Here is a 24,012-nt window from a genome sequence, read left to right as displayed (position 1 = left end):
TTGCTAGGTGTTCTGGTTGGTTGCTAGAATGTTGCTATGTGGTTGTTACTTACCCTATTGCTATGCAGTTGCTAGTGTGTTCTGGTTGGTTGCCAGAGTGTTGCTATGTGGTTGCTATGGTGTTCAGAGTGGTTGTTAGCTCATTGCTATACAGTTGCTAAGTTTTCATTGGTTGCCAGAGTGTTGCTATGTGGTTGTTAAAGGTGTTAAGAGGGCATTAGGATGGTTGTGAACGTTTTGCTAAGTGTTCAGAGTGGTAGCCTGTAGATATGCAGTCGCTAGTGTGTTCTAGGGTGCTTAGCATTGAGGCTCAAAGGTTCAATTTCGGCTTCATGAGACCACAGAATCTGGTCTGGCTCTTTGAAATTGTACAGCCTTTCACATACCCATGGGCAAGCTCCAGTCTAGATTATGTGATATGAGTTTTTATTAATAAAGGCTTTGTTCTTTGCACATATCCATAAGCTGGAGTTATGAAGAATGCATGCTATTGCTCTTACTCAGTTCCATGTGCTTCAGGGTATATTCAGTGCTTTAAAAAATGTATAATATCCTTGCCCCCTCCCTCCCTCCCTCCCCCTAGTTGAATCCTAGTAGTGTTTCCCTGCTAATGCAATGGGGATACTCCTATAAAAAGGCATAATTCATAATTCTAAATAATTCTATGAAACAGTTAAAAAGTCATGTTATTTGTTTATGTTTAATATTCAACAATTTTATTGATCTGCCTTACTTAAGGTGGACGATGACACAATTTTATTCTAGAAACAAACTTTGTTGTATTATTTTCATGTTATCACTTTGAAGCTGCTTTGATACAATATGTATTGTAAAAAGCGCTATATAAATAAAGGTGACTTGTCTTGACTTGACTTGTTGAACAATTGTATTGCGTTGAATTATTGAATTATTGTGTTGATAAGAGAATTTTGGAAGAAGGATAATTTTGTGACTGTGTGTGTATGTTTATTTTACCTGCTTCCCATCCATGGCTGACTTCATCTCCTTGAAGGTGGTTTGAAATTCTCCTATGAAGTCATGTTTTCCATTAGAATCCCAGTCCCATACTGTACACTACAACAAGAAACAAAAGTGTAAAAAAGCTAATCACATAGAATTGACAATATACATCAAGTTTATGATAAACATGATGTTTATGATAAGGCTGAGCCGAGTTTATTCAAATATAACTGCTTTTTGAAACACAGAAACCACCATTATCCTACATTTATAAGATGCTGATCCACATGTTTTATGGGGTAAATAAATATATTAATAATTTTAACTTTGTGCATGAATGTGTGCAACGTCAGTCCCTAGAGAACTGTGATAAATATCCTGTGCTGAGTAGTTTCCTATAACAGTACTAAAGGTCACACACGCGCGCATGAGCGCGCACGCATGCACACACGCACGCACGCACACACACACACATACACATACACACATGCACAAAAACGTATGCAATATTCTTCTTATGATGCACCTGCGATATTGAGCCTACGTTTGTTCTTCTTACCCAACTGGCAATTCGTTTTTTTCTTGTTTAAAGCTAAATGTAGTGTGAACTAATAATTATTAAGTCTTACTATCCAATATTTTTTTTCTAGATATTTTATTGAAAAAAATACTGGGGGAAAAAATGGTTGTGTAGTGTTTGAGTAAGAAAAAAAATCTAGACATTATGGGGATATGGAAAGTCATCAGATGCACAAGAGTAAAATTATATCTGAAGATCTAATCTACTAGGATTATGAAGGGATAAAAGTAAAACACAGTTCAGCTAAACAATACCAACTATGAGAATTTCAACTTTTAACCTCCACAAACCTTCTCATACGCATTCATTTGCAAACATTTGTTTTTAATTCTAGAGTTGCTTCAAGGAGCAAAAATAGCATTGTCTCAGAAATGATAGATTGTACAGAGTGTAAATATGCACACAAAGTAAACAGTGTGTCCAAGAACTAAATGCTGAGATAATTAATAACATCACAAATGTAGCAAAATGAAAACAGCATCAGCTTTTCTTGCTATAGTGAGACTGAAATGTCACAGTTCATTTAGAAGATCTTTTATCTAGTCGGTGCTGAATCTGGAACAAGCTGAAGACTCTAAAGTTTCAAGATCTATAATAAAGGATTGTGATAGTGTACAGACAGATGTACAGACAAACTGCAACAGGTCATCTTGTTCTCATAACACTTCTTGAATTTTAATATCATTTGTCATGTTGTTGGTTTAAAAATACAGTATAACAGCCATGCGTTGTGTATATGTGTCATTGTGAGTGTTGGTGTGTGGCAGGAGTGGCAGGAAGACAGCACACTGTAGCATTGCTGTTAATGAATCATTGATGCTGGGACATAAGCGGGTGGTAATCAAAATTTGAAGGCCATTTAAAATATTAATACCGAGATGCTGTGGTTGACTTTTCAGCTGAAGAAGCGAGAACCAGCAATAACTCAACATGCAAAACTCACACCTGCATCTCTTCTCAATATAAAGTTTGAAAACATCCCCAAAAGACAGATGAAGCGATGGTGTGTTTCATTTACCCTGGGCTCCAGACTAAACTAAACTAAACTAAAACTAAACTAAACTAAACTAAACTAAACTAAACTAAACTAAACTAAACTAAACTAAACTAAAATGAAATATTTTTATATAATGTTAATAAAATAACATATTAGTCTGCAATAATCTGCAATATTAGTCTAAAATAAAATGTTTTTCTTAGAGCATATTATTAATTGAGGTATCACTATTATTTTAAGGTGTCATTGTTACAGTGTAATTATATATTTAAGTACAGAGTAATATTAATTAACAACATGTACTTACTATAGGGTTAGGGTAGGATTAAGGTTTGGTTAAGGTTTAGTTGCATTTAATTATGCATAATTTACTGTTATTACTATAGTAACTACATATAACATATGTAACAAAGTCACTGTAAAATAAAGTGTTACCTTTATAGATTCCAAATGTGCAAGTAAAACACATTTTTTAATCGATCAAAGCTCTAACAACATAATAAAGTCTATAGTGAGGAAAAAGCATACAGACTAGATTTTAAATTATTATTGAAAAATGTTGTTGCCTTTGGGCAGTTGCATCAATATTTGTCAAAGATTTAATAAAGTGCTTAAATGATAAATGACTGTGTCAAAATCTGCATAAAAAAAAGGACAAACAGCAGAGTGATTGTGAGCTTGTTTCAGTATAACATGACGCATTAACTGCACTGTCTTATAAATCTATTGATAAATCTCATTACATGAATAAAATGTAACTGCAGTGGCTCCGTAACTCAGTGAATCTGAATTCAAAATGTGTTTTCACTGCAGAGGCATGAATATTAAACAAACCAGTTAATGTTTATTCAGGGACATGTCACCTAAAATAACTGAATACATGTCCTTGACTGTTCAATATCACCTACAAATTTTTGGACTCAAATCAACAATGTTTGAGTATTATATTGAAAATGTATTTTAACCAACTTTAAGTGAACATTGCACAGCACAACTGCTCATTCAGCCACTTGATATAATTGCCAAAGACTTAATTCAAAGTGGCTTGTTTCCAAGCATTTAAAGTATTAGTTAATTTGCTGTAAGTAGTGGTTATTTTCATGTTAAGCTGAGAGCAGAAATGTAATGTGCCAACGTGGAGCTGATCAAGGGATTCAGTTCTCAAATAAACATATTGAGACATCAGCTCTTAATTTTGCTCTCTCTGTATTTTTCTTGGCCTGTATCTATTGTGCAGCTTTTGTGCAGAATCTCAGTGTGGTGCGGCAGACTAAATCTCATCTAAACTCCGTTATGAGAATACAAAGAGAAGCATCTTTAGAGCCAGATTATTACAATACAGCTCTCCTAACCCCCCTTCTGCATTGGCATACCAATGAGTATCTTACACCTGCAGTGCTGACTCTGAGGTCTGAATAAGTGTATGTGACAGAGAGAGAAAGAGAAGAGAGGGAATGTTTGCTTATTTACTCATGAAAACTCCCCATTTTGGAGCATTCATGAGTTAATAAGCAAACAAAATGTATCAGGTTACGACTGTAACCATAGTTCCCTGAGAAGAGAACAAGATGCTGCGTCAATGCCGCTTTGGGAACGCCTCTGCGTGATTGCGTCTGAAGCACGTGTGTCAAGTAGTCCAATGGTGAGAGGAAACGTCACAGGCTGGTGACGTCACAACCAGGAAAGAATAAAAGTCAAGTCAAGTCAAGCCACCTTCATATGTCAATATGTACTGTTTCAAAGCAGCTTTACAGTGATAATAGGAAATTAAAGTAACAGAGATTGTTTTGGCTTTACAGCAGCTCTAGAATAAAGTTATTGTCCAGCTAAAGTTAGTTTTGATCGATTCACTTCCGTTGCAAAGATCGTTAGTTATTAACTTAGGGGCCGCTTACACGACACCATTCTAACAGAAAACCTTAAACGCGCTTCGGCCCGCTCACTCGCACAACAACAGTGCCTGGTGACTCGAGAACGCAAGCACCTAGGTTCTTAGGCTTGAAGGTTTCTTCAAGCATCTTGGAGACGTTCCCGCAGTTCTTCTGGATTTAGTCTGTCTCAGTTTTTTCTGTTTCTTCATGTAATCACAGACGGACTCGATGATGGTGAGATCAGATCATACCGGCTGTTGTCAGACTCCTTGTGCATACACAAATCTCACTGGATTATTACAATTAATGGCAAAAAGAATGTTTGGAAATGTAAACTGATATTTCCTACTGACACACTACAGCAAAAGATATAAATAACTGACTTAAAACCATTTTTTGGGGGGGGGGGATATTAACATGCCTAAGACTTTTGCACAGTTTTACGTGTTTAGTCTATAGGTATGCGCTTTTGAATACATATGTGCGCAGTCATGTAGTCTTTCTTTACAAATTGACCTAAACAAATTACTTTTCTGGCCTCAAAAATGTATAATACAGAATTATTTATCGCTTCCGAGTAGCCATGTGAACCGGAACTATTTTGACAACGTTTTATCTATACAGAGGTAAAAGGAAGGAGAAGGGGGCCTGGATCCGGCGGACTGCGGTAAACCCCGGGATAAACAGAGAGACTAATATTAGCATAGACGCCATTCTTCTTATGATGTAACAAGTACATCAGGATTTATGGGGAGTGTTCCCGGTTCCGGCTGACCTAATCTATGCAGCCTAACATTGAATTATAAGTTTATAATGTGTTATGTGTATGCTAGGTCAAAGAGATTTTTAGTCTAGATTTGAAATGACAGAGTGTGTCTGCTTTCCGGACAATGTTAGGAAGACTGTTCCAAAGTTTTGCTAAATAGGAAAAGGATCAACTGCCTGCAGTCGATTTTGACATTCTAAGTATTATCAACTGGCCAGAATTTTGAGATCGCAATAGACGTGAAGGACTATAATGCGTTAAGAGCTCGCTCAAGTACTGGGGAACTAAAGCATTTAGTGCTTTGTAAGAAATCAGCAATATTTAAAAATGTATACAATGTTTAATAGGGAGCCAATGCAGTGTTGATAGAACCGGGCTAATATGATCATACTTCCTGGTTCTAGTAAGAACTCTAGCTGCTGCATTTTGGACCAGCTGTAGTTTGTTTATTAAGCGTGTAGGGCAACCACCCAGTAGAGCATTACAATAATCCAGCCTTGATGTCATGAACACATTAACTAATTGTTCCGGATTTGTCATTGAGAGCATATGACGTCATTTAGATTTTTAAGATGAAAAAATGCGGTTTTACAGATAAACGTGACTTTCAAACGAAAGATTGGTATCAAAGAGCACACCCAGGCTCCTAACCGACGACGAAGGTTTGACAGAGCAACCATCAATTGTTAGACAGGTTATTACGTGAGGAAGTGTTTTGTCCAATAATTAGAATCTCTGTTTTTTCAGAGTTAAGTAGTAGGAAATTACTAGTCATACAGTTTTTTTATATCAGCTATGCATTCCGTTAATTTTGTGAATGGGTAAGTTTCGTCAGGGCGTGAAGAAATATAGAGCTGAGTATCATCAGCTTAACAGGGAAAACTAATGCCATGCTTCCTAATGATATCTCCCAAGGGTAGCATGTACAAAGTGGACAGCAATGGTCTAGTACTGAGCCTTGTGGTACGCCATACTGAACTTGTGATCGATAAGACATCTCTTCATTTACTGCTACAAACTGATAACGGTCAGATAAGTATGATTTAAACCATGCTAATGCAATTCCACTAATGCCAACATAATTTTCAAGTCTATTTAAAAGAATGTTGTGGTCAATAGTGTCAAATGCAGCACTAAGATCGAGTAACACTAATAGAGAGATACAACCATGATCGGATGATAAGAGCAAATCTTTTGTGACTCTGATGAGAGCTGTCTCAGTACTATGGTACGGTCTAAACCCTGACTGGAAATCCTCACAGATATCATTTCTTTCTAAAAAGGAACATGGTTGTGAGGATACTGCATTTTCTAGTATCTTTGACAGAAAAGGTAGATTCGAGATCGGCCTGTAATTGACTAATTCTGTAGGATCAAGTTGCGTTTTTTTACAAGCGGTTTAATCATAGCCAGCTTAAAAGTTTTAGGTACGTATCCTAATGACGTCACCCACCCGTGACGTTCCGTCTCCCCGTTGGACTATTTGACACACATGCTTCAGAAGCAATCACGCAGAGGCGTTCCCGACAATGAAACCCTAAATACATGTAATACAGTATATACCACTATATTTAGTAAAAAACAGTAAAAATCTGCACACTGATTTTACAGTTTTTCTGAATTGCTGAAACTCTAAATCCCATTCTCTGAACCAAATTCTCAATAGCCTAAACCAATTTGCCGAATAAATCACTCTTTCTGCAAAACTTTAAACAAGTTCAAGGTAGTTAAAACACTGTTTGCAAATCTCATGCACTCTTTTTGCAAAACTCTAAACACTTTCTTACTCACTAAAACACATTTCACACTGTGATGCACTTATGTTTCAAAACACTAAACACAGGCAGACAAAAGTTAAACACAACTGCAACACAGTTGTCATCGTTTACACACAATGACTCAAAATTGTTCACACTTATTTCTAATGAAGTGACCAAACCAACTGTACATAACACAAGTCAGTTCAGAGAGCCAAAACTGACACAAATTGTTGCACTGAATGTTGATACTAACAATGGATGGAAACAATATAAAAGGGAGAGGAGGAAGAGTATGAGTAAGAGGAGGTGGACGAGGAGGAAGAGGATGAGGATGAGAAAGAGCAAGAATGTTGTCAAGGCTGGATCTGCTTTAGGGTTTTTCCCTTTGCCTGCAGAGATGACATTGTCTGTGATGTGGACAAAGTCCTCAGGCCGGACTCAACATGAAGACATGATGCAGAAACAGAATGAATCTCTCTCACTGACCTTGATTTTGCAGTTGCACAACTCTTCTGAGTGTACTATAACATGCTTTTCATTTTCGATTTTTTTGCTGTAACGTTTTTGACTTTTGCAGTTGGGTCACTGTATTTTCATAGTATGCAAGTGCTGAATATACAGACATTCAACAGTATACAAAATTCAGTACAGTACTATATTTGCAGTGTATACAGTATACGATATATTCACCTTACTACTGTAAGTTGTCATTATTATACTTTTTTAAGTAATTGCAGGATTTGTTTACTTTGTTCCAATATACCTTTTTTCTGTAACATGCTTTGGATTCTGTGTTCTCCTTTTTTTAATGTAGTTTCTAATGAATGATCTGTAGTGTTTATATATTGACTGATGTGATGATCTGAAAGCATTGTTTGATTTTGAGCACAGATAAAATGACTTTGAGTTTGATTTTGCCAGAAGAGTCAGAGGTTCTCTGAATGTAGTTTCAAGATTTGGTTTTGTGTTTAAGGTTTTGAGAAGGTGGGTGATGGTTCCGAGAAATGTGTTTTAGCAATTCAGAAAAACTGTAATGCTGTGGTTTGAACCTTTCAATCCCCTTTCATACATTATAAAAACCTAGAGCTTGACACGTTAGGTTTGTTCAATACAATTTTGGAGCATTACTATAAAAGTGTGCTTTCAGTACAGAAGCTGTGTTTTAATTGTAATAAATATTTAATAAATATTAATATAAATATAAATGCTTAATCTCACAATTACACTACTGTTTAAAAGTCTGGGGTAGGTATGTTTTCTTTTTTAAAAGTATTTTATGGTCACCACGGCTGCATTTATTTGATAATAATAATAATTAATTGTAATAATAATTTGTTACATTTATATGGCGCTTTTCTGGGTACTCAAAGCACTTTACATATGGAAGGAGGAATCTCCTCAACCACCACCAATCTGCGGCATCCAACTGGATCATGCGACGGTAGCCATATTGTGCCATAACGCCCAACACACACCGGATTATTGGTGGAAAGGAGACGTAATGAAGCCAGTCAGTATATATGGGGATGATCAGGAGGCAAATTTGGCCAGGATGCCGGGGTTAAACCCCTACTCTTTTTCGAAAGGACATTCTGGGATTTTTAATGACCACAGAGAGTCAGGACCTCGGTTTAACATTTTAACACTTTTTGACAGTATAGTGTCCCCATCACTAAACTGGGGGATTAGGACCCACACAGACCACAGGGTTAGCACCCCCTGCTGGCCTCACTAACACCTCTTCCAGCAGCAAGCTAGTTTTCCCAGGAGGTCTCCTATCCAGGTACTAACCAGGCTCAACCCTGCTTAGCTTATGTGGGCAACCTGTCTTGGGCTACAGGGTGATAGCTGCCGTCTAAAAAACACTTTAAATTAATATTGTGAACTATTGATACAATTTTAAATAAATGTTTTCTATTTTAATATATTTTAAAATGTAATCTATTCCTGTGATGGCAAAGCTGGATTTTCAGTAGCTATAATCTAGTCTTTGGGTCACATGATCTTTCAGTAAAAAAAATTTAAATTACTCCAAACTTTTGAACAATAAATATATTTATTTACAGAAATATTACCATTAATTTAGACGTCAGAACAAACATAAAACAAACATAACTGAACTATATAAAGGTTCTTCACATTAGCATGTTTAAATTTTTATTAATTTGATAAGAAGAAAAGACATACCAACTAGTTACTGACTTGATGCAGACTAATATACACTTCTGAAGCAGATTGATATCATCTTGGTCTGGAGCAAGGTTTACTTAAGTTAAAGTGAAAATAAACGGGGCAGTCTAAAATCTGCCCCATGGTTCTCATTTTTCACCACAGATTTACATTGGAAAATTGTGGGGCACTGTAGAGCTGGGGTGGACACAGGCACCCTCTGTCACGCTAAGTATCATACATGCGCCTAATTTTAATATATCCTGCTCACTTTATGACTTAAATTAGTCTAGAAAATCCCAAAAATATATGTTACAGAATGCTGAACACATTTACAATTTATTATTGATTCAATTCATATTGAGGTCTATGTTTTGGATGAGTTTTTTGGCAGGGCACTGCACCACCTGCCCTTACAGATGAGCCATGGCTGGCTTTGAGTCTAATCTCACTTTCTGATCCCAAATCAATCTTGTCTGGTGAATAACACAGCTTCTTGCTCTCCATAGAGCCCTATGTTCTTTTATACAACTGGACCCAGGGACAGAAAGTTCTCAAACCCAGAAGGACGGTATGGGCTTGAATGGACTAAAGGGCATTAACATCAATTTCTGTCACTGGTTCCACTATGTCTGCTCCTCTCAGCCAACTGTCAGGACCCTCCAAACAGCCGGGCTCCATTTCCCTGCTCAATAATTAGCTCACTATGAAAGATGTCAGCTGCAGTGGTGAGGAAGAATGGATAGGACTGCCATTACATAAATCTGCCAAGATGATTCTAATCTAATGTGACCAAATGGTCACGCTGAGACCAGAATAAAGAGCAACATTTTTTTTTTTTTTAACTACACTGACATAAAAGCCTTGTATAGAGTGTGTTTATCTTTTGATTAGATGATTCACTGCTTTATGTCAGAAATATCTCAAATAGCATGTCTAGTTATCATAACAGTATGCATAATAATGTAATAAATTATTAGTGGATCTAGTCGAAATAACTGTCCTACCTTTAACTCCCGCTCTTGGTCTCCACTGCAGAGTGTGTTTAAAGAAACTTTGAATGATTTCCAGACAGGACTTAGATTGTTCATAATGGTCTGCGAATAGAAAAATACAGAGATCAGTTAATACATGTACACTATATATCTTAAATAAGTATTTAATATGCATGTTTGCAGATGCATGTGTCTTTCTATCAATCTCACTTCTGTTCTGTGCACCAGTGATTCTGTTCCATCATCATTCACTCTGAAGATTTCCAGAAATGGATCCGACTTGCTAAAAAAGTCCTAAACAAACAAAGAATCAAACTCATTCTTATTTTTAAGGTTAATGTAACATCTGCAAATATTAAATACATGTTCGAGAAGCCTTTCTGAAAATCTAAATTATAATCATTATTTTTGCAATTTTATTCGGTGCCACAAGTAGCACAGAAATGACACTTGAGCTTTAATGAATTTTTGATTGATTCATACATCAATCCCAGGCACATTTATTGTGTAATAACTTTCTCCTATTCAGAGTCTATATTAGATTGCACATACTTTCTTGTTTTTGAATGGTCCACTGTGTATTTAGACTTTTTGCCATTTTGTAAAAGGCACATTAAAAAGAGCAGCATAGCTGCCAACTCTCACGCATTCACCGTGAGACTCACGCAATTGACACTCTTCACACGCGCTCACGCCACACATCCATTTTCTCACGCACAGAAAAATCGCGAAGCAAAGAGGACACGGAGACCGACAGACTAGACAGAGCAGGTTACTTATGATATTAAAAAAATCTCAGCTCTCAGATTCTGTCACTTTTATTACGAAATTCAGACAATAAATACCGTTTTGGCGCTTGTAAATGTGACGCGACAGATCCCTAGCGGCACGTGAACCGATCATCTCTAGCTGATAGTAAATAACTTTAAACACGAATGAACACTGTTGAAAGATACAGTACAACTTACCGAAATGTATATTCCTCATACATAATATCGACCAATCAATCAAACAAAGGTGTCAATAAAACAGCTGGAGAACAATCATGTCACATAACATTTACCTCAGGAAAGCCATTTAATGACCATAATATAGGCTATAGCACGTTAGTTGCCTAGAAAAAAAGAGCTATAGAGAGTATTTGGCTAAATATGTGTACTATATTGCATATTTATTATATTTTTACTTATATCATTAAATAAAGTTGTTATTATAATAAAAAAAACGCATTATATTTCATTTGTGTTATTTTTTAACCTTAAATAATACTGCCAGCTGATAGGGCTCTCTGTATGTTTACAGCATTAGGTGAGTTGTTTTTTTCTTGAGAAAAATGAATGCCTATCTTGTGTATAGCCTACCTAATATTTATCCAAATGAGTCAATATTAAATCAAATCACAATAACTGAATTGAATTGAAATAATAAAAAAGCGTAGCTTACCAGAAATTGAACCATGTAAACATTGTAACATGTTGTCGCTAAACCTAATAAAATTCAGTTTAGTTACTAAAATGTTTTGACAATCACAATACACTTATTGTGATGCAATAATTTTTTTTATTGAAAAATAAAATAAAAAACAACCCACCCCCCCCCCCCCCCCCCCCCCCCCCCAAAAACATAAATCTCACTCCAAGCAAAACTCAAAAGTTGGCAGCTATGGAGCAGTATGTTTTAATAAATTAGCAAATGCATTGCTTCATTTGAATTTTGGCTTTTCATAAACCATTGGGATAAAACCGTAAAGGACAGTGTGAAGACCAACATTATCTGATTGTTTCTCAATATAGTTGTAAAGTGCCTGTTGAGCTATTACAGAGATCACACCTTGTCATCCAGTTTCTTGGCACTGAAGGCGAGCTCCACGTAGTCATCATTCCCAGACAGCTCTTCAGCTGTGACCTGTGATTTCAAAGAAGTCATAGTTCAGATTACGAAAGAGCACAAATTTGCAGTGTGAAATAATTGGGGGTGAAATGTCTATCTTACTGTAATAGATGATTTGCCAGATGTATTTCCTTGCTTCAGTAAAGCTTTGGATAGTTTTCTCTGTGATACAATCTATGAAGGAAAAGGAGAGGACATGAGGCAAGCAGATACACTTATACAGAAAACCAGGCCGTAAACTCGAACAAATTATGAACTAACTCTAAGAAACGTCTGTAAAAAATAAGGGCCAAAAACCTGAGGTAATTTTCCATATTGATTTTTCACAGGTGCTTTAACTGTATTTTGAATGACACATTTACACCACAATCACCAACAAGGCTATTTATCCACATGCTTTAGTAATATTAAATAGTAATGTAAATATCTAGTAACCTAGTGAGCAGGACCACTCAGATTTAATAAGAATGTGCACTTTACTCAGACCACTTAACCAATAAGAAGTATTGGAAACAAACTTTGGTTACACTTTATTTTAAGGTAATGTAGTTACTCAAGTAAGTACTGAGTAATAATAATTAAGGGTTTGGTTTAGGGTTAGTTACTTGTAATTATGCATCATTTACTGTTATTACTATAGTAAGTACATGTAGTAACATGTAACTACGTCACTTTAAAAAAAGTGTTACCAAAAATGATCCTAAAATGTACCTTGTTTAGTTAAACTCATAACAAATATATTGTATATATATATATATATATTTAATATACTATTTGTCCACTGTAAGTGATTTCAACTGAAAATTATTTTACAATAAATAGCATATCACTTTAACAGCGAGAAACGAAAGAAGCGTCTCCAAATCCAGTAGTTTCTTGTCCTCACATGAACTCTTCTTTACTCAAGTCCTCTTTACCCTCTTATGTTCCTTTATATACCACTGGTTGTAGTCTTGTTTTATAATAGACTAGATAAAAAGAGTTTGGAGTAATAATCCATCTGCCCACCAGGCACCTTCATGCGCTCGTCAGCTCTCTGCTACCCTTTTGAATCCACACAATCCCTCTCATGTACTCATCCTCTCTCTCACGCACTCGTTCCATTCACAAGCTTTCATCTTCCCTACTGTGCTTCAGTTAAGTGTGCACTCTGACGCTCCTTCATGCATTCACCTGTCCAAGCGTACACTCCATGGCACCCAGGAAGTCAGCCTCTTTGAGTCCATTATGGTTGCTACTGATGTCATGGAGCTCAAAACGGAGGCGCTGCACTTCCTCAAAATAGTAGTCCACTGTGAAGACTTTGGAGAAAACCGGACTGATGCTGCTGCGAATAACCTCTGTCCGATCCACCTGGAACCAATCAGAACATGGCAAATGTCACATTCCAGCTCTGGTGTTTTGATTTAATACAGATTTCAGGCATTTAGTTCAGAGCTTTTAACAAAAAATATTCCGCTCTGGGATCAATGAAGTCCTAAAGGCTGATTGTTTGGATGTTTGAATGATGAAAAAGGATTTTACTTAATCTGGTTCATATCCTTAATCGATTCAGTCCGCATTCAGTCATATCTAAAGTCAATGTCAATGGATGTTAGCTGAACAGGACCACAGAATGACTTTTTGAACTTAAAGTGCAAAATAGGTTATTGTACTTAAAAGTCCAAATTGAATTTGTTACAGGCTATGACAGGTGGCATTAAGACTATAACAAACTGCTTAAAATAGTATTATACTTAATCCCATGTATGTGCCATCAATAAGAAAGTGGTTTTTCATTGTCTTGTTCTGTTTACTTTCTAGTCCTTTAGTCTTTTCCTTGTCACTGTTTTCGTTTATTCAGTTGTTGTCATGGTTTCTTCTAATTAGTTCTCACCTATTTCGTTAATGATCTTCCTCTGTGTATTTAAGCCCTCTGTTTCTTCTGTTCATTGTCTTGCGTTAACGTTAATGGTTTGTTGTGTCGTATTCTAGTTCTTGGTGTTCATTAAAAGTAGGCTACCTTTTGTCATTCATTCTGCATCATGCATTCTCTTTGTGGATTATACTGTATGCACAGCACCACTGACAGAATCCAAGATCACATACTGGATTATAACAGCAAAAGTATTTAAAACTATGGATATAACTGCTGTTCGCCTCCTCCTGCTGGAGGTGGGGGATCGCTCCCTCAAGGATCACACAAGGGATTTTCTTGATCTTGCACACCTCATCCACTATCCTGACCGCTCGCTGTACGTATTCTATAAGACTGGTCTCAACAAGCATTTAAAGTCACGCCTGCCCATGGAAGGTCCTCAAGGAAGTTTTGCAATTTGTGGAGTGGGAGCTGGTAAAGTGTGGTTCTCCGTACACTGTTTGTATTGCGGATGAGGACAACACCAGCCCCACTTCAGACCCAGAGCCCAGCCAGCCTTCAGCAAGGCCCAGGACGGAGCATAAGCCAGAGCCCACTGCAGACTCAGAGCCCGAGCCCACCACAAAGCAAGAGCCAGAGCGAACGCCAGAGGCTACTTTTATCCCGGAGTCAGAGCCCAATGCGAAGTCTGTCCAGGGGTATGAGCCGGCATCAGCGTCTGTCGTCGAGGGCATATATCGGAATGGATTGGAGCCCCGTCCACACTCCTGTTGCTTATGTGCATGCTATAAGCTGGGTCGCTGAGGGAAAATTATTTAAGGAGATGGATGATATAGTGTATCCTGGTCTACCTTCTCCGCTCCAGTTCCAAGTCGTATTTGTTTCCTCTGATTCAGGCCAGTTCCAAGTCGTCTTCATCTCTGGTGGTTCAGTCCCGCCCCAAGTCGTCTTCGTCTCTTCTGGTTCAGTCCAGTCCCAAGTCATCTTTGTCTCTGCTGGTTCTGTCTAATCCCAAGTCATCTTCGTCTCTGCTGGTTCAATCCAGTTCCAAGTTGTCTTTCACGCTGCTGGTTCAGTCCAGTTCCAAGACGTCTTCATCTCTGCTGGTTCTGCCCAGTCCCAAGTCATTTTTGTCTCTGCTGGTTCAGTCCAGTCCCAAGTCATCTTTGCGCCACTGGTTAAGTCTCTTTTCGCCATCAAGCACCAAGTCTTCTTTGTCATCCAGCACCAAGTCTCATTTTTCGCCACTGGTTCTGTCCAGCTCCAAGACTCTGTGGCGGATAGTTCTGCCCAGCCTGTGTCTCCCTCCTCCTCTGCCAAAACCATCCAGTTCCTCAGCCTCGTCTCCACTGTCTCCCTTTAGCCCCTTGGCACCTCCAGAGATTCCGCCCAGCTGCACGGATCTACCAGGGGCTTTTGACCCATCGGCTCCACCTTGAATCAAGTCTCCGAGGCTCCACAATGGTCTGTCATCTCTCAGGCTCCGCCGGGCTCCCTTGTCCCTCTGGCTCCACCATGGTCATTTAGACTTTTAGTGACTTCATTCAGAGTCAAACATTCTCTTTGTGGATTATATACACAGCACCCGTGACATCAAAAGTTTGGGGTCAATACATTTTTGAAAGACATTAATACTTTTATTCAGAAAGGACACATTGATCAAAAGTGACAATATAGACTTTTATATTGTTAAAAAATATTTTTTAAAAATGCTGATCTTTTGAACATTCTATTCATCTAATAATTTTATAATAACTTTTCACAAAAATATTAAGTAGCACAACTGTTTTCAACATTGATAATAATAAGAATGGTTTCTTGCGCAACAAATCGACACATTATATTGATTTCTGAAGGATAATTTGACACTAAAGACTGGAGTAACGAGGCTGAAAATTCAGCTTTGTCATTAAGATGGTGAAGATGGTTCTTTTGCCAAAAGAAAATGGTTATTGTAGATTATAATACTATTTCACAATATTACTACAGTACACAATACTGTTTTTGCTGTATTTCTGATCAAATAAATTCAGCATTTCTGACTTCTTTCAAAAACATTAAAAAAAGTCTTACTGACCCCCAACTAAACTTTTGAATAGTAGGATATGCCCTAATGATATTTAATTCTAAATGTAACATTAAGACAATAAAACTGTCAGGATGCTGTGTCAGGGTGGGAATTATGTAATTTTAGGGGCAAGGCCATTTGGCCTCCACCTTTTCTTTTTTTGGGGGGGCACCAAGGCCATATATGACAGGGCACAAAGGCCATTGAGTACAATTCGATGGTTTTCACATTCAGATTGATACCATAACATCCTAATTTGGAATAAGACATGGATTATGACTTTTTTTAATAAAACATTTTTTTTTTTAATGAGAGAGAGAGAGAGAGAGAGAGAGAGAGAGAGAGAGAGAGAGAGAGAGAGAGAGAGAGAGAGAGAGAGAGAGAGAGAGAGAGAGCGCCATTACATCCAGAAGGTATACACCCTCACACAACAATAGAAACAACATAAATGCCAATAAAAGCATTCAGAAACACCACAATCCAATAAAACTTAAAAGCATTCAGAAACAACACAAATGCCAATAAAAGCATTCAAAATATTCATTCAGTCCTCTATATCATGTGAGAATGTGAGTTATTAATTATGATTATCAAAGTTTACATTCAATATAGGCTATAAACAAATTTTGTGTAAACATGTTATAATTTGCCTATATATATATATACATACATACATATATATATAGTTATTAAATAGCAGTCCCAAACTAGTTTTTGTTAATACAATGCTGGTATGAGCCACTACAGTCATTTAAAAATATAAAAAATAACACAAAGAAAAAATAGTGGCATTTTGGGGTTAATATGGAAAGGACAGTTACCATGGTGAATACACAATATTAACAACTGTTAATGAAACATGGAAACTGCTCCTGGTGAATAGAATAGAATGAAAATCATACCTGCATTACTTTTATTTCGTGTAATTTACAACGTAACGGCGTTGCATGCTCGTAGTTTCTTTTGCACTTGATCAGTGAGGCAAGCGCGCGCGCCGTCGCATGCATTTGCGCGTGCAATTGAAGAGTGTGCGCTACGAGTACAGGATAACGGCTGACAGGACAAGAAAGTCAGTTTTTCTGAGGTGAAAAACTTTATCTCAGCGTACACTTATGTCACTGCCTGATAGTTCCTATTGTGCTGGGTTTTCTGAAGTAGTCATGATTCGCCTCTCATAACATAACATGCTCTAAACACGCACGCAGAGTGGAAAAGGAGGCGCGGGGAGCAAGGATCACAGCGCAAATTTTTTTTATATCGATATATCGCCCAGCCCTACACTGCACCTGCGCGAATCCACGAACTAATTGAAGTTCAGAGACTACTTGGGTGGCTCGCTGTAATTCAAAGCAAGCCCACTATGCCGCACTGGCGCTTTATACATGGAACTTGGACAGGGCCAGGGCACACAGGCCACTGTGGCAGTACGATGATTTTTTTTTCACGGGGCATGAAGGCCAAAGTGTAGGGCAACGGCGGCCATGGCCGCGGTATAATTCCCACCCTGTGCTGTGTAGAACACTCACGACACGAGGACGAAGGAGTAACAACCCAAAAGTCTTTATTAGACCCAAAAACTGAGAAATCGTACAAGAAATACTAACACACAACATCTAAATCTGACTAACACCAGACAAGGGGTAAACTAAGGCAGAGGGTATAAATACCTGAACAGGGTACTGTGTAACAGTTGATAGTAACTGCTCAGTTACTAAAAGTGGCTACTCAAGGATGGATCGGTAGCAACTGTTCGTGATCCAGCTTACAGACTCCAAAGCGATGCTGGTTACGGCAGTAATGAAAGGGAGAGCACGCACACACTTTATTACAGTTCATCGGAGTTGCTTTGCAGAAATAAGGTTACCAGTTCATTAAGCACCCCCCGAAAAGGCACACGGTCTGTATATATTTGTTTACTGTTAGTTGTAACGAGTGTTTTTGTTTAATTCCCTTTGTATGTTGATAATAATACAAGGGAGAAAGAGAGTTTATGGATAAGACTTTAATGCGCACTTCTTTTGATGTGTTTTATTCAGCTCTTACAGTGATTTTCTGGAGTGAAAACGGACTCTTCATCTTTTGTGTGATGTGCAAAAAACTTCATAAAACTCATCAGCAAAGTTTTGGCCATCATTCGGATGGGGTCTGCTACAACAGGCTTTTACTAATAGAGGATAAAAGCAAGATGATAACCATAATTAAACTAAACTATACCTGTTCAATCTCCATGCAGCATATTTTCTCTGGCTCTGTAAGCATCATTGTCCGACTCCAGTTCAAACATATAAGGCTGAACACCACTACTGACAGTTTCTGACATTTTTTTCAGTGTGTGAAATTGTCCTTTTATGTTGTTGCATGAGCTTTTGAAGATCCGCACACTTCTTGAAAGGGGGCCGGGAGCACCAGCTCATTTGTATTTAAAGGGAAATATACAAAATCTGCAGGTTTTGCTCACCCCCTCAAAAAGTGACAATTTTAACATGGTATGAAAAATGATCTGTGGGGTATTTTGAGCTAAAACTTCACATACACAATCGGACTCTGGGGACATCAGAGACTTCTTTTACATCTTGTTAAAAGGGTCATAATATGTCCCCTTTAACTTATTATTACCACTTTCCAACTTACTGTTTCCTGTAACTGGTCTTTACTTTGCTTTTCAGAACATAAAAAAAAAAAAAACCATTAAATGGATTATACGGAACTGCTAATGTGTAAACTGCTTTCCAAATCAACTGATTAACCTGTTTGTATTAGACCAATTGATTACACATGTGTTGGTTTTTAGTAAAGCCTAGAAATATTACTTGTATTAGACTATATGATGCAAGGTTAACACTGAAGAAGGTCTGTGGGGACTTAAACTGTTGTGTTTTTATTGTACTATGCTAAGTTCGCATTTACTTGCACCTATGAACTAATAAAGAACAGTTAATAAATGGAAGTGATTATTATTCTTTTTTTCAAAATCTTTGAGTCTTTGTATACGTGTCCCACTACCATGATGTATGCATTTTTCAATTTTAAGGGATAGTATAATTTCAAGGAACAGTTCACCCCCAATTTTTTTTAATTCTGTCATCATTTACTCACTTTCGAGTTGTTCTATACCTGTAAGACTTTCTTTCTTTCTTCTTCGGAACACAAAAGAAGATATTTTGAAGAATGTTTGTAACCAAGCAGTTTTGGTTACTATTGACTTTTATTTTATGGACAAAAAAATTACACAAATACATTCCTCAAAATATCCTCTTTTGTTCTACAGAAGAAAGAGCCATACACATGTTTGTATCAACATGAGGGTGAGTAAATGACAGAATTTTCATTTTTGTGAATCTCTTTAAATAATATATTTTTTTTGTCACGTTATGGCAATGAGAATATAAAAACAAGATTAAATTTTTGCTTCTGTCACGGGTTATTGTACATAAGTAGCGCACGAAGATGAATATATCAGGAAACAGTCTTTAATTGACAATCACTCAGAGAAAAGGACTTCAAAAAAGACCTCGACATTGACATAGACAGGACAAAGACTGCAGGAACGCAAGGAGTATAAATACATAGGAACTAATGAGATAATTAACTAGACAACAGATGAATTGAATACAATAATCAGACACTCTAGGAAACTGTGTCAAATTAACGGGCACGCAGGGAAACATTGACAGAACCAAAAACACAAAGAAACATGACCAAAACAGAATATAACTCTGAGAGCTTCACAGTAGTGGGAATGAATGCAGGGGAATGCTCAATTGTCCCGAAAAGTAACGTCACAATGAAAACAACCGTAATGGTCCTAAAAACTTGGTTATGAATGAGCCGAATATTTTATTGACAGGTTACATGAGATTCTCATTCTACATGAGACTACTGTGCCTTCAAATATTTTCAAACACATCACTTTGTTTTTAACTTCAGTGCTCACAGCTGGAGATAAAATGGCTTTGCCTTATTAATTATGGATCATACCCTTAACTATGCCAAGCAAAACCCCCATGTGTCAGAAACACCTGTTAAGTGCTGCAACTGAAACCTTTCGCAGACACCTAGCAAAAAATAACATGCCAATTCACTTGAATTACTGCAGGAGTGCACAACCTCGCCTTTGTTTTTTGTTAGCGAGGCACAAGACAGCGTGACAGTTAGAACGCTTTCTGTGATCTAACGGCGCTGTTTAATATTACTTTCACATCACAGCATAGACTACAGCCTCAGAACACTAATCAGCCTTTAACAGTCATACACACATGCATAAGTGCATACGGTTCCACAAAGAGCTGGTTCTCATGCACTCTATAAGTAGCTTCTGTTCAGTCCAGATTAGTGTTTGTGAAAGGACTGTTACTGAAGTATGCAACTTTTACAATAACACCAGAAGTTTTTTGAAATATTTCACTACACAGTTTCAATGTGAAGAAAGGGAGTGTGTGATTGCCTGACACACAAACAGTTGATGTATGAAAAAAGTCATTGTAAACTGTTAAAAAAGGTATTCAAACACACATATGACAATCACACTCTAGAATGTGTTTTTGTGTAGGTGAAAATGAGATGTTCCTTCATGAAAAACATCATACTGTTTGTGCTAGGGCATAAAAAACCTAAAAAAAAGAACACACCTCAAACCACTGTCCGTGGGACTGCATCTTGAGGACGACGCAGGGGTCAGGCTTGGACAGAGCATCCCGGTCAGATATTCCTTTACAGGCCACACGGAGCTCCACTTTTGTCAGACATGGGCTGTTGAAGAGGCCCAGCGTGGTGGCAGCGGACTCATAGATGTTACTCATTTTCCGTTCCTGTTTTCAAGCTGTGAAAGAAAATATAATTTTCAGCTAAAGCGTTAGAGGATACATATAAATCTCTTTAAATAATAATAATAATAATAATAATAATAATAATCACCTGTGTGTTTATAGTGTTTTTAAAATACATTTTATAATTGTTTTATTCCTTTTTTTTTTTATACATTTTATAAAAAATGTATTCAGCAAGGATGCATTAAACTGATCAAAAGTGAAAGTAAAGACAATTTTTATTTTAAATGAATGCTATTTTTAACTTTCTATTCATCAAATAAAAATAAAAAAATGGTCTCATGGTTTTCATACAAATATTAAGCAACACAACTGTTTTTAACATTGATAATATTAAGAAATGTTATCTGAGCAGCAAATCGGCATATTAAAATGAAGTGTTCAGTGTTGTGACAGTAATTTCTGTTGTGACAGAAATAAATTATAGCATAATAAAATAAAAACTGTTCTTTCAAATCATGATAATTGTTCACAATACTAAAGTTTTTACTGTATTTTTTTTTATCAAATAAATGCAGCTTTGATGAGCATGAGACATCTTTCAATTTAAAAAATAAAATAAAATCTTACCGACCCCAAACTTTATAGTGTACATATTGTAGCCTACAGTGCGTGTCATCCTTCTGGTAGTAGCTGGTTTTACACAGTTTCTAGCTAGACCAAGATAATGAATCATCTCAGTGATGCAGAGACTGACCTGGCACTTTGATCAAAATGAACCAGCTACAAATTTCGAAAAGCCACCTTGACCACATTAAGAGAAGGTGACATGCTTTTCCAGCAGAATATTTTCTGTAGTTCTTAAATTGCAGCAAACATACTTCATAAATGATTTTTTTTTGGTGCATTTTAAGCATTGTAATGCTTAATGCAGTGTTCAAAGGTCTATAATTACCAAATAGGAATTACATGAAATAGTATTTTAATATTATTATTACACTTTTAATATATTTACATTTATTTCGATGGTTGAATCACAAAAAACTGAGGGCAAGAGAGTGTTTTTTTTTCTTTCTTCTTTTCTTGTTTATCAGTGCACCATTTTGAATCTACCAAAACTGCCCCACTTTTCGTTCATTCACCATACACTTAACTTAAGAAGCTATATCTATCTGACCTGACACTTAAAAAATGCTTTCATTGGTGTCACCTCATGTAGTCAGGTTGATTCAGTCACATGAAATAAAAGTTTTGAACTCAGATAAATCCAGTCATGTTAAGATGAAGCACGTTTTATAGGTTAGCTGACAAAACATTTTTAGCTACACTGTAGTCTCTAGAGGAAGGCAGTCCTTGAAATAATTTGAATTAATCATGTTACACTTGGACAAGTTCTACACAATGGACAAGTTCGAGCATGATAAGTGTTTTGATTAAAACAGAAAACGGGTGACTTGTTAAGTCAGAGACTCTGATAATGCTGCTTTATAAGAAAATTGTTCTTAAGTCAAGCATCGTGTGGAATGAGCTCAGCGTCGTCCCCGTGGGAGAGATTCCCTGGAACACATGAGTGAGGAGCTGACCCCAATACTCTGAGACCACACCACAGAGAACGTGTATCTCTGTGTGTTACTTAATTATTCATGCCCTCTGCTTCCTTTGAGAGCAACATTTTTGTTATCATTATTGTTATTTTTAGATAAAAGAGGCCGACGTGCCTTTACGGGCTGCTGAAACCCTCCTGAGCCTTCTAGCCCTGCAAGATGGTCAAAACCATTGCTAGCAACCTCTAACAGTTCTTACAGTAAGCAATCCTAAGCGTGTCCCACTTTGATGCAGTATTTGAATGCACCTGGCCAGATGAATTGAGGTGACTGCGTGTGAATAGCCCCCGTGCAGGTGTTCGGGCACTGTTATGCTCCCGTGTAGCCTGTTTGCATTGCATGTATTGAAATAATCCTGGGGTTTCCTGAAATATGATGAATAATCAAGCACTCATATGAGCTGTGCTGCTGGACAGCCTTACGTGCACCAGTGGTCTAGTTTTCATGGTGTTAATTTGTGCTATAAAGGTGAATGGACAACAGCTGCAGATTTGCTATATATAGTATGTAAATATTTGCATTTATTCATTTAGCAGACGATTTTATTCAAATAATTGATTCATCTCTGTCTGCAGTGACAGAGGAAAACTTGCGCAACTACTAAAATGTAGAGATCAAAATAAACAGACAAAGCCTCCAAGTGCTCTGTTTTTATGTGGATTAGGAATAAATGATGTGTGTGTGTGTGTGTGTGTGTGTGTGTGTGTGTGTGTGTGTGTGTGTGTGTGTGTGTGTGTGTGTGTGTGTGTGTGTGTGTGTGTGTGTGTGTGTGTGTGTGTTAGGGCTGTCAAAATGATTAATCGCATCTAACATAAAAGTTTGTGTTTATAAAATATAAATGTGTGTATATGTATGTGTATATAATATACATAACATCGATTCAATCGATATCAATCGATTTGACAGCACTATATATATGTGTAGGCTATATATATAAATACAGTATATATACTTACATATATAAATAAATACAGTAGCATATACAGTAGCATACAGTGTAGCATACAGTATATATTACACCAAACTTTTGATTTGTTAGGCAAACGTTTCCCATATATAAGTGTAATATAAAAAAAACTGATTCCCTCATTATCTTTTTTTTTTAATAATAATAAAATGGTATTCCAAACAACTTATGCCATCATTTCTTTTTTTCAAGAATTTCAGCCTTTCAGTGCGCCTTCTTTCTACCTCAATGGGATTCGAACAGTACAAGTCTGAACTGCACTTAATTTTTTTAAACAAAATCACTACTGACAGACTAATATTTCTTATGTAGGCTATACATAAAATGCAAAATGTGTCCATACATCAATATATTTGGCCATATGCATTAAACTTTGAGGTAAAATGGTTATTCCATCAATGCGTAAAACATCACAAATTCTTGCGCGTTTTGATTTAAAATGGATAAAACTTACCCACTGTTTAAATATAAGAACAAATTCCAAGGGATGCCAGAAAAAGTTCCTCAGTATTAAGATCGGTCTGAGTGCAGTTAGCGCACTGGACTCATTTTCCATCCGATTCCATGTCCAGATTGTCTACGGTGATAAAAGCATTTCCATCGGGTTGAGCGTTAAAAAAGATGATGGATAGTCCGACCCGCAGTCTCCTCTCTCAACATAAGAGCAGGGCAGGCGCGCGCACTCCAGTTAACTTCACTGTTTAATCCTCCACTGTGAGAGGTGGGGAGGAAGTGCAGGGTGCGAACAGTGAAATCCTGCA

At 37.1% G+C, this 24,012-nt stretch overlaps 1 protein-coding gene across 1 annotated transcript in view; it reads right to left on the bottom strand.

Moving 5' to 3' along the window:
- cpne4b (copine IVb) overlaps window positions 1-23,897 on the bottom strand; it is a 42,696-nt gene extending 18,799 nt beyond the window's left edge. The window contains exons 1-8 of the mRNA XM_082186735.1: window positions 23,706-23,897; window positions 20,543-20,733; window positions 13,162-13,341; window positions 12,091-12,162; window positions 11,929-12,003; window positions 10,309-10,392; window positions 10,111-10,200; window positions 976-1,074 (exon numbers count right to left, since the gene is read on the bottom strand). Coding sequence (XP_082042861.1) covers window positions 976-1,074; window positions 10,111-10,200; window positions 10,309-10,392; window positions 11,929-12,003; window positions 12,091-12,162; window positions 13,162-13,341; window positions 20,543-20,713 — 771 coding nt within the window. The 5' untranslated portion in view covers window positions 20,714-20,733; window positions 23,706-23,897. The remainder of the gene's footprint in view (window positions 1-975; window positions 1,075-10,110; window positions 10,201-10,308; window positions 10,393-11,928; window positions 12,004-12,090; window positions 12,163-13,161; window positions 13,342-20,542; window positions 20,734-23,705) is intronic.
- Between the last annotated feature and the right edge of the window lie 115 nt (window positions 23,898-24,012).

This window comes from Leuciscus leuciscus (assembly GCF_965113295.1).
Source record: "Leuciscus leuciscus genome assembly, chromosome: 12".
Lineage (NCBI taxonomy): Eukaryota > Metazoa > Chordata > Actinopteri > Cypriniformes > Leuciscidae > Leuciscus > Leuciscus leuciscus.
This window is presented reverse-complemented; position numbering and strand designations above follow the sequence as displayed.